At 43.6% G+C, this 17,002-nt stretch overlaps 1 protein-coding gene across 1 annotated transcript; it reads right to left on the minus strand.

The window, feature by feature from the left end:
- Window positions 1-320: 320 nt before the first annotated feature.
- gna13b (guanine nucleotide binding protein (G protein), alpha 13b) lies at window positions 321-16,434 on the minus strand. The gene is made up of 5 exons (XM_034895139.1): window positions 16,152-16,434; window positions 9,210-9,439; window positions 5,795-5,845; window positions 3,385-3,585; window positions 321-1,367 (listed from the first exon to the last, which is right to left on the minus strand). Exons 1-5 carry the CDS (start codon window positions 16,432-16,434, stop codon window positions 996-998), a joined length of 1,137 nt encoding a protein of 378 aa, XP_034751030.1. The 3' UTR covers window positions 321-995.
- Window positions 16,435-17,002: the final 568 nt, after the last annotated feature.

Here is a 17,002-nt window from a genome sequence, read left to right on the forward strand (position 1 = left end):
CTGCCGTCCGGTTATTAACTGTGTAACCCCCCCCCCGCGGGTGCCCTGCAACACTTCACACTACCGTCGTATTTCCAGCCTAATAAAAAAAAATCAAAATCAAAAAACTTTTCTTGCCCACTCTCTCCGAGCTTGTACATCCCGGCCCCTGTGGACTCTCTCCCCCCCCCCCCCCCCCCCCCCCCCCCCCCTTTGCTACAAGGGTCGAGGCATATCCTGAGTCTCACAACCCGCAATCCCGTTATTATGGAGACAAAAAAAAAAATAAATAATAAAAAGACATTGTCTGGCAGAAACAGAACGTCACGGCTTTAAGCTTCATGATTTCCAGTGACTGCAGGAGTGGAAGGAATGGTGAAGGTTGCAATAAAAAGTACTAAAAGGCTACGTGTCTGGACTTGGGACGGCGCGCCGTGTGGCGGCAGTGTGTTGTTAGTTCCACTGACAAAAACCCACAGTGATGCCGTTACCAAGCGCCAGTGGAGAGCCAATTGGGAAACCAGAGACAAAAGAAGTTGGGAAGAGGAAGGCGACACCTGGCAACAGTCGCTGGAGACGGTTACTCGGCAACACCAGTTTAACACGAGCCCCTCCCCCACTCCTTCGCTAACAACAGTGGTCAGAGCAGCACAGAAAAGAAGGTGTGGATGTGAATTAGAGCAACACAGTGAAGAAATATGGGCGGGGCTTAGAGGTCATTTACAGTGGTTTACAGTGGTTTGAAGGGTCAGAGGGTGGTTGGGGCTCTTAGCCAACAGGAGCCTTTCATAAGTCATAGTGAACACGCTCAGTAAGGCAGAGAGCAAGCGTGGGGGGGGGGGGATGGCGGTAGTAGTGGTGGCTTGAACACACAGTCAAAGTTTAAAAGTGAGGAGCCAGTCAAAGTCAAGGAGGGAGGCTGATGGGTAGAGGGACACCACCCGCTCCCCCTTCCGGGTGAGGGGGCTTTTTCTGCCTGGCTCGGCCCCCCCACCCCCGTCTCCCCGGCAGTCCTCTCACTGCAGCATCAGCTGCTTGAGGTTGTCGTGCAGGATGGTGTCCTTGACGTCGCGGAACACCAGCCGGATGTTCTCCGTGTTGATGGCCGTGGTGAAGTGGTGGTAGAGCGGCTTCTGCTGCTGCTCGCGGCGCTTCTTGCGAAAGCACTCCACCAGGAAGCGCTGGACGTCGGCCAGGCTGGCGGGCTCGCCCGAGAACTCGGGGAAGTAGTCTCTGACGGACACCTGCTTCACCTTCTCCTCCAGCAGGTCCGTCTTGTTCAGGAACAGGATGATGGAGACGTTGCTGAACACGCGGTTGTTGACGATGGTCTCGAAGATGTTGAGCGACTCGCTCAGCCGGTTGGTCTGGCGGTCCTCCATCAGCACCTGGGGGGGGGGGGGGGGGGGGGGGGAGGTGTGAGAGAATGAGATTTGTGTGCTGAGGTTAAAGGTGACCGTGTGCGTCTGGTGTAAGCAGCTTTTGTTTATTTAATGGGCACCTGGGATTTTTTGAACTAATCTTTATATATACACATTACACTTCACATGTGATTACATACTATGTTGCCATTCCACAAAGCCTCATTTGGGATTTAGTCATGATAATTTATGACACTATAAGATGACAATAACAACACCTCACTGTAAGGTTGGCCGAGGCACAAAAACAGAAGAAGGCCCAGGTCCAGTCCAGGTGGATTTATTCACAAGATGGTAACACCAATCTCGTGCAACCATAGTTTTAACCCTTGTGTTGTCCTTCCGTCTCAAGAAAATTAACATTTATTTTGACACTTTTGTCACAAACTGCGACATTTTTGTCTCTTTGGTTGTTGTTGGTTTTTTTTTAGCATTTTTGGACATTTTCGCCACTAGTTTTCCACTCATCGTTTTGGAATTTTAGGGTCAATACACCACATGTAGCCTATAAAAAATGATATCTAACCTATGAGTTAAAAAAGCAGAAAGTATGAATAACTAATATTTAAGATCAAAGGAAGGTATTTGATGGATAATCACAGACTGTCAAAGGGAAGTCAGGCTAATTCCATACTACCATATTTCCATACTTTGGTGTTTTATTACATAAAACACCAAAAATTCAGTGGAATTTGGTTGAAAGAAACCCAAATGTTGTGATATAGAAGCTTTGAACATGGGTCAAATTTGACCCGAGGACGACAGGAGGGTTAAGTGAAAATACTCGCCCAAAGCAAAATTATATAAAACAATAAACCCCCTACACAGGCTATGCCCCTTTAACTATAGGCCGCACTTGCTACACGTTTCCAGGCTTGTCAAACCATTTGCTCCACTGACTAACCAATGAATCATCTTTTGTGCAAATAGTTGTCTGTGTGACTTATTAAAATATACATTCAATGGGTTTTTCTTACACCACGAGGAAAACTCGTGGAAGACACGAGGTGTCACTACAAACATGCGTGTGGGCTGCCTTCTGATATATTGATAAGAAACAGAGTGTGTGCTTGCGAGTGTGCACCTTTCTAACCCTGTGAAACTCACTGTCTGCCAGAAAAATAATGTGTATGTGACAATAATAATTCATAACATGGGCCATATCATAGTATTAGGGATGTTAATAGTAAACCTCTTACCCGCCAATCCGCCATTAGAAACTTGGTTCAACTCATAATATTAATGAATCGTTATATATACACAATATATTAGAGATCGGCCGATATTAATTTTTTTGTGCCAATGCCGATTTCTTTTCTTCATCAGCCTTAGCCGATCACCGATACGGCAAGGCGGTTTCCTTGAGCGGATATTTGGAGCCGATACTGCTTTTGATCCCTCAATTTACATCGTAAAAATGTCAACCCTGCCACACTGGATTTGTTTGGGGAAATCTGCTCGGCCATTTCTTTACAAATAATAACCATAAACACAGATCAGTGTCACTTAAAGACAGATAAGACAGATATGATCAGGTCATCACATTGTCCTGGTTACATTATTCAGGTTTAAATCAGGCCCAGGCTCATAATTACAGTCAATGTGCCGGGCTCAGTTAGGGTCGGGCTGGATTCTTTTGGTAGTTTTGCATTTTCAATGCAAAACAATCCACGCAGAAAATAATAATGCCTAACTCGTCTGCATGGTGTCCGGCAGTCATGGAAATGGGTAAACCCCCGGCGCACGGGAGGGTCCAATTGCCCGTCCCGGTGTGTTGAGGGAACACTGAGGTCATTATTAGAAGAAAACTTTCAAATTTATAGCAGGAAAACACAAGTTCTTCTCAGTGTAGAAGCTATTTCATCAAGAAGAGTTCTAATGGTGTTCTGCCCTTCAATAAAAAGTGTATTTGAATGCATGGCTACGTCAATTCTGTATTCAGGAGTTCCACGTCCAGGGTTTGTGCGGCTGCCAGCTGACTCACCTGGTCGTATTCAGAGGACGAGACGAGGAAGAGGATGGAAGTGACCGAGTCGAAGCATTCGAACCAGCGCCGCCTTTCCGAGCGCTGGCCGCCCACGTCCACCATCTTGAAGGGCACGTTCTTTATCTCAAAATTGTACTCGTGGATGCCCTTGGTGGGTTTTCGGGCCAGGAGGATGTCCTGTTGGCTGGGGAGGTAGTCCTGCAAGCACATTATCAGACTCAGTATTATTCTGACAGATCTTGGAGGAAAACTGAAAGACTGTTTCAAATAACTTCCATATTCAATAACAGAGGTACTGCGATCTTTGTGATTGCCTCATGCTGCCCCCGATTTGGGAACATCCCCATTTAACACTGCATTCCTGAAATACTAGAGTGCATAAACACATGTGGGGCTTCAGGAGAGAGTCTGTGTTTGTGAAAGGGAGAGGGCAAATATGATGTCACATTATGTTAAATCCCACTGTGTGTGCGTGTGCCTAGGCTCTGGCTACACCAGATGCACATTCCTAACATTCCAGAGGTGCTGACTCATCGTCGCTTAACGGGGACACAGGCCATGCTATGCACTCAAATAACAGATATGGTTCAGAAAGTCTAGGAAGAACTCAGGAGGAGCTTTCATGGTCAAGTTCAGCACAACATGACAACACGAAAGCTGATTGGCTGCAATATAAGTAGCAGGCTGGTCTCTTTTGTAATGTAGTTGTAATACAGAGAAATGATATTTGGACTAGCAGAAGAAAAACCTACAACACCACAGAATAAAGAAATAAATTATCATAATGAGGTGGCGTAACATGGACTGAGGAAAATGAAGACCTTAAGTGAACTTAAGACGTTTTATTTTGAAAGTGTAGCCTTATTAAGACTTTTTAAGTTGCAGCGCAAAACGTGCAAAACAGATACTTGTTACTTTACATTCTCTGGTGTCAGAAATGAATTAAGTTCCAATGTCACATTAAGAAATCCGCCAAAAACTTGATCAATACTATAATTTATAATAATATCTTCATAGAGGAAGATATATTTTAGAGGTTGTTGGTAGTATGCATGGTCACATGGACTTATTTTAACTAGCTGGGAGTGATTTAAAGTCCTCCTTATTGTTCTGGTTTGGGGTTTTACTCTGTTTTCTTTTCCTCCTCCTGTGGTTTCTTGGTCCCGTCTTGTCTCGTCTCCTCGGGTTTGTGTCTGGTATTGCTGTTCCTGTCTTGTGTTCCCCTGCGAGTGTCAGTCGGATTGTCCTGTCTAGCCCTAATGTGATCCACCTGATACATCACCTGTTCCTCGTTTCCTCTTGTGTTTAACCTCTGTGTTCCGTTTGTCTCTTGTCAGATCGTTTTGTCCCGTCTCCCTTCAGTCGGTGTCCCGACCTTCCTTGTGAGTCTTTCCCAGTCGCTGGTTCTCCCGCATCCAGTTTTTAGTTTTTGCTTTCTCTTTTGGTCTTGTTGGATTTTTGGGTTGTGGGATTTTTGGCTTTATCGACTTTGGTCTCTGAAGTCTCTTGTTTTTGCCACCTGATCCCTTTGTTTTTTGGAACTTTTTGTTAAATAAATTCTGGTTTACCTTCTTCTGCCTCTGCGTTTTAGTCCTAATCTTCATTCAACTGTAACACTTTTGATGCCAAATAAACTTGTAGTTGTAGCATATTATCAGGCAACCCGAGTCATTAGAGATTGTGTCAGAAAGCATTAAGTATTCCCCAACAGATGACTAGTGTTATCCGGATTGACTCTGATTCCTTTGTAATGGGCTTAATGGACGGCTGAAACTATTAGGGGTTTGGTTAAGAACCATATCTTGTCCTTTATTCTGTTGGCTGATGTAAGCAGGCTTTTGAATTCATTGTTTTATTCATCCTGGATTGGCTAAACCAATGCCAAAATTAAGGGGTGTTCAAAAAAAAAAAAAAGTGACTTGATTCAAGCTCTACAGTTTCAAAATCATTCATAGAATTCCAAAAATCGATTCATTTTTTAAAATGGTTTTGTTTTGTTTTGTGATGATGTTTATACTATCAAATGGGAAAAGTAATTACATGTACATACTCTGACTAATTTGATTTTTTAATTGAGAATTGTTTTTGAAATCGAAGGTAGATTTTGAATCAAATCATGAGCCCAAAAATCTAGTCTAGTATCAACTCGTGAAATTTTCTGAATCGTGCACCCCAAACAAAATTGTTGTTTTACTGACAAATGCTGTCAGTGTTTGTCTTCCCTAGCAGTACCTACAGCTTGGCAGTAAGCTGTGCTAGCAGGCGGCTACATGGAGGAACAGGAGGACAGGAAGACTATCCTTTCACTTCTCCTTTCAACAAACTAGCCACCAATCTGCTGCATCAGCCGCCCTGGCTGCAGGGGACCTGTGATTAGTCGAGCCTCTGAAGAATGGGTGGGACTTACCGTCTGGCCGAGCTTTTCCAAATTGTCCAGGAAATACTTGACTGACTCACCCTGAATGAAAGAGAAAGAGAAAGACTTTTCAGTGACAGTTTTCCACAAAATTCGGACTTAATTGCTGCGTCCTAAATCTCATACTGTGCCCAACATACTCAATATGAATCACTTGTGTACATAAACAGTAGTGTGTATCCTGAGAGCCTTCTTGGCTTGGTGGCCCATGTGGCCGGTGTTTAAAAATATTAGCGTCTATCCTTGTTAATGTACTGTATTTACGCAAACTTTGCTCATTCTGAAAAGGAAAACGTTCTTATCGCTATTTACTCTAAAGCTAAATTATTTATTGTCTGATTAATGGATGGAACATTCGGTAGAATACTTTACTAATGTACTTGATTACGGTATTTTTCGGACTATAGGTCACATTTGTTTTCATTGTTTGGCTGATCCTGCGACTTATTTATCAAAATATATATAATTAAACATGTTTCTTGGTGTTAATTCATACTGACTGACATGAACCAAGGAGTAAACATCCCCGTCTCCAGCCGCTTTGTAACTGTTAATGTGTTACGTTGTTAACGTGTCAGAGATTATTTCAATATGCAAAATGTGAAATTACCACCAGCCATGAAGCAGGCCATTAGTGTGTATAGAGTGAAAATAAACCGTTGGCTACACTGTTGCATGTAGTTCAAAGTCAAAATCAGGTTTATTGTTTCACAATCAGCTGACTAATATATTACATGTCATTTAGCTGACACGTTTTATCCAAAGTGACTTCTAATGCTATACATCAGATGTCACACACCTCTGGATAGACTAGGGGTTTAGTTCCTTGCTCAGGGACAAATTGGTTGATATATCACAGTGGGAATCGAACCCAGACCTCCCACATTAAAGGCATGTGTCATATCCACTGTCTCACCACCACCATATTCTTATTATTTTATTTTAAAAGGGCCTTACAACTGGCCTCTTCCTCCCTGTCATCTTCATCTTCCTCCTGATCACTCTCTACCTCTGTCCGTCTCTTTGAATCTGTAGCCTCCTCTTCCTCCCTGTCATCTTCATCCTCCTGATCCCTCTCTACCTCTGCCCCTCTCTCTGAATCTGCAGCCTCCTCTTCCTCCCTGTCATCTTCATCCTCCTGATCACTCTCTACCTCTGTTCCTCTCTCTGAATCTGCAGCCTCCTCTTCCTCCCTGTCATCTTCATCCTCCTGATCCCTCTCTACCTCTGTGCCTCTCTCTGAATATGCAGCCTCCTCTTCCTCACGGTCATCTTCATCCTCCTGATCCCTCTCTACCTCTATCCCTCTCTCTGAATCTGCAGCCTCCTCTTCCTCCCTGTCATCTTCATCCTCCTGATCGCTCTCTACCTCTGTCCCTCTCTCTGAATATGCAGCCTCCTCTTCCTCACGGTCATCTTCATCCTCCTGATCACTCTCTACCTCTGTCCCTCTCTGAATCTGCAGCCTCCTCTTCCTCCCTCACAGTATATTCCTCCTTTCCATTTTCACTTTCACAGCCCAGTCGCTCCAGTCTTTGCCGGGACGCGGGTCTGCCACACCGCAGCAGACTTGCTTTGGCAGACCGTGGTGAAGTTGGTTTTGTATTGGACGACGGAAAGACAACACACTTGAAAAATCTATTCTGCAGTTTGACCTTTCAATATGAAGCCAACTTTACCATGGCCTGTGACTGCTCGCTACGTCGGCGAATCGTTCTAGCCCTACTTTGAAGGGTTTAGATTTTGGGACATTGGCAGAAGTGGACAAACTCAATCCTGCTGACAGATCCTACCAACTGTGTGTTTGTTGGGGAAGAACACATAGTGACTGTGGGGACATCAAATGCATTCTTTGTACAGACCATAACCTGTTTTAAAGGATACGTTGTTGTAGGAAACAGGAAATCAGTAGTTAAAGCACGAAGAGGCGTAACAGAATGATAACACATGTACTAACAGGGTAACATTAGAAAAACACCAAGGCACAGTGAGCTAACCGCTCTTTAAATCTCCGCAGCTCCAAACAGATGCTTGGCTAGCTAGACTCCCTGCAGGACAGTTAGAGATCATTCTCAAGTGAGCACACAATGTAAACTTGTGGAGAGCAGTGAGGGAGAGATGGAGGAAGGAAGGGCGTAGGGAGGCAAAGGGACAGAGAGAAGAAACCCTTCATTAGCTTGTCTGTGTCTGTCTGTGTGCGCTCAGCAGCTGCAGGCCGGCTCCGTCCCCTATGAGGACAAGCCTTTATTCTGTAGCTGTCAATGCTTGTCTGTGCACTCCTTTGTACGGTCCTCTCAAGCTACTCACAACTTTTCACAAGTAATCTTTGGACATGCAAATAGTGGTAAAAGAAAGCATCATGGGTGTCAAATTGAATGGGCCATTTTTACATGCTTTAATGTAAAAAAAATATGTATGTCTGAGTTTACCTGTATTCACTGTTTGAATGCTCTGTTTTAGTGCCTGTCTCTTTAAGCCTCCCTCCCGAAACAGCCCAGTCTGCTCTGATTGGTCAGTGTTTCCGGGTGTTGAATCTGTTCTCTCTGAGTCTCTTTGTCGTTATTGCAGCTGGGAAATAACTAACTAATAATTGTGACATCGAAAATGGACAGGAAGTCCTGATGGTGCGTTTAAAGGCACAGTTTCTGAACAGGACTGGCGTGCATTTTTCTGCAGATTAAACAATTTGATACTTTCACAGTATCACAGCACCCCGACCAGTTTTATCATTTTTTTTTTTAAAGAAAATTTTTACTATTTGAGGCGTTTAAGGTTTTTCTTTAACTTGTCTGTTCAGGCAAATCAAAAACAATTCTACTTTTACTGGCGCCTATACAATTTTATTTTCTCAAGATATCGCTGTCTCATTGGAACTACAGATCCACTCCCCGATCTGGCAAACTTGCATATAGTGTGGTTATAGCTGGTAGAGCGCTGCAAAGAGAATGCAGAAGTCAAGTTCACCCTGTTACCAGTTGATGAACTGTAATGATTCGGGAACTTTATTTTAAAAGGTACAATAAGTTCTCTTGTGTTGCTGTAAAAAGTGTAAAAAAGTTAAAAGCATTAAGCACCGACTCCATTCTTGATTGGACATCGGCACTTATTATTCAAATAATCAACAAGCATCAAAGCACTGCACCAGGAATCTATTAAGGACTATGGGTTCTGGACTGATACATAACTACGGAGCCCCAGACATGATATGTGGCAAAAATATAGGTGTAATGTACACTCAAAATACTACATACTAACAACATACTAATAAGCAGCCTCAAATTATTATTTCCTGGCCACAAATTAGTATGTCGTGGCCACACATTAGTATATTGTGTAATATATTGGTTTTTCGGATGTCATGTCTGGGGCTCGTGCACTGTTGGTGCTGGTCAAAGTGCTTACTCACCAGCTGGAACTCTCTGCGGCGGTCGTAGGCGTTCTGGATGCCCCGGTCGGCCCACAGGGCCCGGATGGACGGCAGGTAGTGCTGGAAAACTTTGTGCTCCACCATGCCGTGACCGTTGGCCATTACCGAGCGGGTGTCAAACGCCATCATGGTGTCTCCGTGCCGCTGGTTGGACGGGTTGCCCCATGGGATGTGTAGTTTCTCTCGAGCATCCACCAACACTCGAATACCTGAAGCCGGAGGGAAACATGTCGGAAATGTATTGTAGTCAAGATTGTCCATTTCTCTAGTCTCCAAAACAGGCTACACTTGCATACATGTGGTTCTTTTAGAATATATAAGAAGCTAATGTCACATACAAATGTTGTTTTCTGCCAAGGGCATATGTACAGTAAGTGAATTGATCAACTAAGTCTGTAAACAAATATCCTAAATTCAATTCAAATATTTGAATCTGAAAAACAAAAACAGACACTTAAATATAAAACCAAGGGTGGTCTGTCTGTCTGTCTGTCTGTCTCAAATAATAATGCCAAAGCATCGAGGATAATAATGTGAGAAGAAATACATACAACTAAATTGTACAAAGTGTAGTGACTGTGACATACATAATTCACCTTGTTGATAAGTGTTGTTCCACACTCATTTAATTAGACATGTAATTCACTGCCCTTGAGTCACCACAGTTAACGATAACTGTTCAGGGAACACGGCCCCTTTAAATGTTGTGAAGGCGTGATGACGTGGGACGTTACGAGGTTGGCATTAGGCTCAGCGCCTTATTCTGTATTCATTGGTTTTCTCCTGTTGAATAAACGAGCCACGCTTTTTGTGTGCTCAAAGTGAGAAATTGTCTCTTGCATCTTGCCGCAATTTCCACAAAAGTACATTTAAAAAATAAAAGGAAAACAACAACAGTATATCAATATAAAGTAAAATTGCAGGTCTCTCTATGTGTGTGTGTGTGTTTGTGAAAATCAACTGTACCAAAACACGGAAGTGGACTTCTATTTCACATGAGGATTTTTTTCACCGTGAGGAGTTTAAAGCGGTTATGAAACTGGCTCAATTAAATACTGCTGCCCCCATATAAGACGGCAGCCCAGTCCAACGGGGTCAGACCCAGATCCAGGCCTGCAGTTGGAGGTCCGACTGTTGGCGGAGAGCGCCGCGCCCTGACAGCCTCAGACAGATTGGAATTTCTATACAATTCAGAGATACTTTCTAACTTAATGTACTAAAGAGTAAATAATAATTATCTTAACATTGGCTGGGCATCAGATATGGTGATGGTCTCTTATCGTTATTGTCAACTGGCACACTTTCACAAACTACACCATTACTGATTTGACCCAATGCCAGAAGAGGCAATAATCTAAGCAAGCTGCTTTAATATACACTTAAAAAAAAAAAAAAAAAAAAGTTCTGTACTCAAACAGGCGTACATATGAAACAGAGACATGGTGGATGAACTCATAACCACAACATAATCCATTTGACTCGGCTGTAACACGAAATAACACATGAGTATGTCAATGGTGCGTCAAAGAGAGACTCTACTGTGCTTCCCCACCCCTCCCCCGAACCCTGACGTTAATTCTGAAATGAAACAGACACTAACGGTTTCCTCCTCAGGTCACGTCAACCACGTCAAGTGTCAGTCACTTCCCCTGACTGAAGCTGAGCGAGCCTTTCCCACTTCCCTGTTTGCGCTTATTCAAAGTGGAGTTAACATGAACTGCCCCCCCCAACCTCTGTGACATCATGGAAGCCAACCACATTGGATGTATTCGGAACCGCAGACTAGATACAGGGCTTCCCCCAGTGTAATGCACTAGACCTAATGTGCCCCCCTACAAGACCTGAGCCACTGGTGGAAATATATATATATTTTTTTACTATTTAGAGTATTATATTAGTACATATCATTTTGCAGTAGACACATAAATCACATTTTAACTGATTCCAAACTTTGGACACACTAACCAGACAGCGGGCCGTCGAATTATAAATCAGTTATTAATAATAAATAAAATATTAAACTAATAAATCAAACTCCCCGAGTTGGCCAAAAAAATGCGCGTCGGAACCCACCAAAGCAATGCCGACTGCTGACGAACGCGTAACGCGGGTGTGGTTTCTCCGGAAATTCAAAGCCGGACCGTCATGGCAGCTCGTTCAGAATACCATCTCATATTTTACTAAAATAGCACCCCGATACGTGTTTCTGAAAAGGTTATAGGAGAAATCGCCCATGCAGCTGCTGAATCTTTATCGTAAGGGTGGGGGGGGAAATCGATACAGCATAGTATCGCGATTCTTTCAGTAGCAATACTGTATGTATGTAACACTATATGTTTAAAATCACAATAATATCGTATTGTGGCATAAGTATCGTGATAATACCGTATTGGAGGAGTCTGGTGATCCCCCCCCCCCCCACCTTTAATCTCAGTTCCACAAAGGTCATTTTGAAAGATTTCTGTCTGAGTCCCGCTCGTCCTTTCCAAGTTAGCTCTCCACCAATCAGATTGGTCATTTCAGTCTGACTGCCGTCAGCGCCCGCCTTCCGATCGAGCATGTCAGCTGGTTATCAGGTTGTGGGGGGGGGGGGTCACGGCCTTTAGCCCCTTACTATTCACAAGGAATTTGACTCTGTTTAATCTTTAGTCTCAAGGTACAACACTCACTTAACATATAAGAAAAGAGAGAGAGCCTCGGACATGGATGTATAATAAGGGCTAGGTCTCGGATCGAGCCGTGAACGTCACAGTGCATGTCTCCTACCATGTCTGTTTGTGAGCGTACTTTGGAGAAATGATTTGACACACAAGGATGGACATAGTGATGTAGGTATAGACACGCCTAGTGTAGTGGTCTCTCCTTTCACTACAGTGGCAGCGATACATCTGTCTGAAGTCTTTGTCCTGCACATGCTCACATGCAAGAAAGCTGATAAGACACAGTTATGTCAAGAAATGAACGTTTGTCAAGAGGAATCTCTGAGAAAGCTCCTTCTCTTGTTTTCAACAATAACTGATTAAAGGAGCTGGAGAGAGAGAGGGAAAGTGCAATGGACGCTACTCACAGAGAGAGACTCATTATGAATGGGTCCAGCACGGGTCGAATGGCGGGTCAGCGGAGTCACACATGTCGTTTTTATTAATTGTCTGTATCCTTCACTGCGCTGCATTTTTATGAACTATGATATTCCGGCCATGGGTCATATCTCTTGCAGGTCCAGCAGCTCTGCCTCACACGCAGTTACTCTACCAACTGAAGGTAGTTGCATTCAATAACGTCGGTGTTCTTCGCCGTGGCGGTCGCAATTGCAGAGTTAACCGCGGAAACACTGGTACAAATACAGGTTTGCCCCTCATGCTCAACAATATACAGCTGTGTTAATAACAATTATAACTGTAGACAAATGTCAGAAGTGTGGCCCGGCAGCCGCTGTGTGGCCGGGCTGCATGGAGAGTTAGAGGAGAGAGAGCAGAGGAGAGATCCAAACACAGGCACGGCTTTACAGAAGAAATGGTTCATGTAATGCAAAATTAAACCATATCCATATAAACAGCATTGCAGCGGATGCGAGGACATTCGGTGCGACCTAGAGGAAAAATATTACTCGCGCCCTACAGCCCTGTGCGCGGGGCGGTAGATTGGCTTTGCAAAAAAAACGGAGCGTTCTATGAAATGACACATTCAAAAAAAAAAGTTGACATGGTTTCATTTTTTTTTAAAAACACCATATTTTTCTTGTTACCCTGTGTGTTTAGGTCTCGGTTTTAGCTCCAGAGTGAGAAACCTCACTGCTATCCTTTCTTTGTTGGGAGCTGGACATGCTCAATAGCACGGTAAGATCCCATCAGCTAGATAAGTCAGAGAATATGGTCAACTAGTGGCTGATGTAGCAGTGTTTTGCCATTGAGAATGAGCTAGCATGCTACGGTTAGCCCCCTTGTCTCTAGTGACGTAGAAAGTTGTGCAGATGTTGAACAGCTCACCCGGAGACTGAAGGCAGAGGACATTCAGAAACCGGATCTCACTCAAAACAGCATGGAAGGATTTTTTTCCAAGTTTGTCTGCAAAGTCTTTGCACAAAATCACACCCCAGATTGCAGAAAAAGTGATTCCTTTTTTCATAACCATGGCACTTTAATACAACATTTCAGCTCTGGGTAATGTTAATCAGGTATTTTTTTTTCTGCTGAGCCATACATTTTCTTTAAGAACGCACAGCTACACTTCATATGTACCATCTTCTAGTCTGTTGTTTAATATCTAAATAGTTAGAGCTGTCAAAATCATCTGGTTATGTAGTCATTTATTTTCAATAACTAGTTCATAAACCTTTGTTTGACTAGTATATTACTGAACCCAGACATCACATCCTGACTGCCCAGCAGCATAAGTCATTTCTCAACCCTTTACTGGAAGTTTACTATGTATGCCAAGTATCCACAGGCAGCTTTTTCTACTGGCCCTTTTGGCTGTGCCGAGCCAGACCATGCCGTGCTGATTTGCATTTCAATTATTACTAGTTTTAGCGAACTGAGCCCACCCGTGAAGGACCTCCTGGGAGTGGGTCCAACCCTTGGAGGACCTTCTTCCAAATGGGCCGCGGTGACCTGTCGTTGAACTCGGCCTACACTTCATGATCCACTTTTTCCCATCAATCCCCATCAAATAGAGACTCAACTCATGTCTGATTCATTTGGGACTATTTAAAACACTCGTTTCACTATAGAGCGGCAGCGGCGCACAGCGCCTGGATTCGCTCGGCCCCTCCTTGCCTCGTTTTCCCCCTCTCTCTCTCTCACGCTAATAATTTGCACCGGTTACAGAACGGCTTTGGATCGGCTCCGTGCTCCGCTGTCTGTCAATCCCCACCAGGTTTGGATTTGTTGAAGCTGAAGTCACGATGACCCAAAAGATCTCGCGAGATAGAATAGAAACTGCTGGAGCTGGGACGGAGTCGGGACGCGGCCACTCAGCAGTCAGTGGACTCGACTCTGTCCCAAGTACTCAACCAAACTGGCTTCTCTGTATCAAGTATAAAACACTCAATTTCAATACCTAAGGAGTGAATCTCATCAAGTGAGCCAATCAGCACGCTCCTACAAAGATCTGATAATGTCTGTGATTGGCTGTCTAACGTTACACGTTGTAGAGACACGCAGGAAGGACTCGACGTTACAGAGACGAGTCAAGTAGTCGGAGCTGTAACATAAATACAAAGATTTGTGCCGTAATGTTCAGGAACCGGTTTCAAAGTCACGTTATTGGTGTGAAAATGTTTTGAATGAATGACCAGAGTAGTGGTGTGATTCACCAAGGAGGTTTGCTACTTTGGTTACTCTGACTCATTTAAGGCAGCATCATGTCTGTTTGGGATTTCCCTCCACCATGACCCGGGTTTATACCAAAAGTCAACGGCCCCTAATGCAACCTCGCCTTTGTTGTTGGTACATCTCATAGCAATGCACTACTTTATTGGCTCATTCATGAAGTCAGTTAGCAGACTGCTAAGTATTATTGTAGAATAGAAAGTTAAGTGAAGGGATTCTGGAACTTTTAGAGGGCAGCAGAAGCTACTGGCCAACCTGTGCATCTATACTGTAACACAATATGTCCTACTTTTCATAAACCCAGCACAAATAGGTGGATTTAGACGGTTTAGAGAAACCAGACGTCATTTTAAAAAGCACATATTTAACATTCCACCTCTGTAACGTCATAGCCAACAGCCTGCAAACAGTTTCATATCGTAATGTCAGATGACTTGGGTTGCAGTAGCTCAGTCTGCAGGGACTTAGAAACCAGAGGGTTGCTGGTTCAAGTCCCAATGCGGACTAAAGTATGGTGGTGGACTAGTAGCTGGAGAGGTGCCAGTTTACCTCCTGGGTACTGCCAAGGTGCTCTTCAACTGCTTGGGGTGCCTTTTTATGGTCAGCCCCCCCACCCTGACATGTCTCCATCTGTGTGTGTGAAGTTCAGGCCTGTGTGTAATAACAACAGTCTAAATTGTAATTTCCCATTGCGGGATTAATAGAGTATACATTATTATTATTATTAAGATTAAGCTTGGCTCTTACTGTGAATTAGAAAAAGATTGATGCTGCTGGGTCTAGTGTTTAAGTCAGCCTTAGTTGAGTTAGATAATGTATACTTTATGAATCCCACAAGGGGAAATTACAATTTACACTCCGTTGTTATTACACACAAAGTCCTGAATTACACATGCTCAGTAATACATGCACTAAATGGAGAGATGTCAGAGTAGGTGGCTGCCCATGGAAAGGCCCCAAGCAGTTGTTGGTTCGGAGCCTTGCTTGAGAGCACCTCGGCAGTGCCCAGGAGATGACCTGGCACCTCTCCAGCTACCAGTCCACCACCATATTTTGGTCCGTATGGGGACTCGAACCGGCGACCCTCCGGTTCCCAAACCAACTCCCTACAGACTAATCTACTACTAGATTAGGCTGCCCATTAAATGATAGGCATGTGTACAGTAAACAGGCTTTAGTGTCATGTTCTCTCCATACACCACAGTGATATGTCTCGGTGATAACAGCAGCCATTGGGGCAAACACTAGGATGTCAAACCATTGTGGACGTTGCCTGTGACTGAACATAACAAAAAAAAAATCTAGGAAGCTCTGAAAAAAACCAAACAATGAGCCCACTGCTCGCGCCAGCGTCCCCGTCAGTCCCACCATGTCGACCAACACGAATAACATGGGCGTTTCTTGGTCGCTATCCCGCTAACCACACTAGCATTGTCGAACACAGAAAAGTGCCTCACCGATGGGTTCAGCCGCAGCTAGCATGGCCACCAACTTCCCACTCTTTACACCCAAAAATAAACGGCCCATACAGAGGTCAAAACCAGCCCGTTTCAACATATTAATGAACAATGGGTGTTCAGTGAGCTCTTACCTTTGATAACATTACTAAAAATCGTGGCTCTGAAATCTTCTTTGGCCTTCTGATCGAAGTCCTGCCCATGGATAATGCGCATCTGCTTCAGGAAAGTGGACTTGCCGCTCTCGCCTGCCCCAAGTAATAGGATCTTAACTAACCTTTTGACATAGGTCTTATCTCGATTAATACACTTATCTATCTCTTTAGATTTCCGCAACTGTTCTACCTCGCCGCTTGTAAGCAGACAGTTAGGGAAACATACAGATAAAAGGGAGCGGGACGGCAGGAAATCCGCCATCTTTGAAACAACTTCATCGATACAGACAGCGAGGAGGGCTGAGCTCCCAGTCCGATGCTGCATTCACGTGTCGTAGGAATCGACTTGAATATAACTTTTCACCAGCGAGGTTTACCTATCGCAAATAAAAAATGCGAACACTGAACGGAAGCTAATCTAAATGTAATTGTAAATGTAAAATAACAATAATTATAATAATAATAATATAATCTCAAAGAAAATGTCGCGTGGTAAATGGGAAATGTTTTAAAAGAAAATAGGCCTACTTTCTCCAATAAATTAAATTAACACAAATAACTTGCAAAATACCAATGTGAATTATAATAATAATTAACAAAAATACCGATCTACCCCTTATTGAAATTTGATATGTGGTTTATGCATAAAACGTTGCATATCAAGTTGTAAAAGAATTTTAAATTTGCCTATTTTTGTCTGTCACATGCAAAGACTGCATCAAGTCTACGGTCACATGCGTGGTTACAAGGCGTTGCTAACGTGCGTCAAAATAAGCTCTTTTCAAATGTACATGAACGCAGCAAAAGAGTACAGTGGTGGTTGAGGCACG

This window comes from Etheostoma cragini, chromosome 15 (assembly GCF_013103735.1).
Source record: "Etheostoma cragini isolate CJK2018 chromosome 15, CSU_Ecrag_1.0, whole genome shotgun sequence".
Classification (NCBI taxonomy): Eukaryota; Metazoa; Chordata; class Actinopteri; order Perciformes; family Percidae; genus Etheostoma; species Etheostoma cragini.

Coding starts and splice junctions, on each gene's coding strand:
- gna13b (XM_034895139.1), bottom strand. CDS start 16,434: ATGGCGGATTTCCTGCCGTCCCGCTCCCTTTTATCTGTATGTTTCCCT. Junction 5,846..9,209: donor GCCGCAGAGAGTTCCAGCTG/GTGAGTAAGCAC, acceptor TCTTTCATTCAG/GGTGAGTCAGTCAAGTATTT. Junction 1,368..3,384: donor CGTCCTCTGAATACGACCAG/GTGAGTCAGCTG, acceptor CCCCCCCCCCAG/GTGCTGATGGAGGACCGCCA.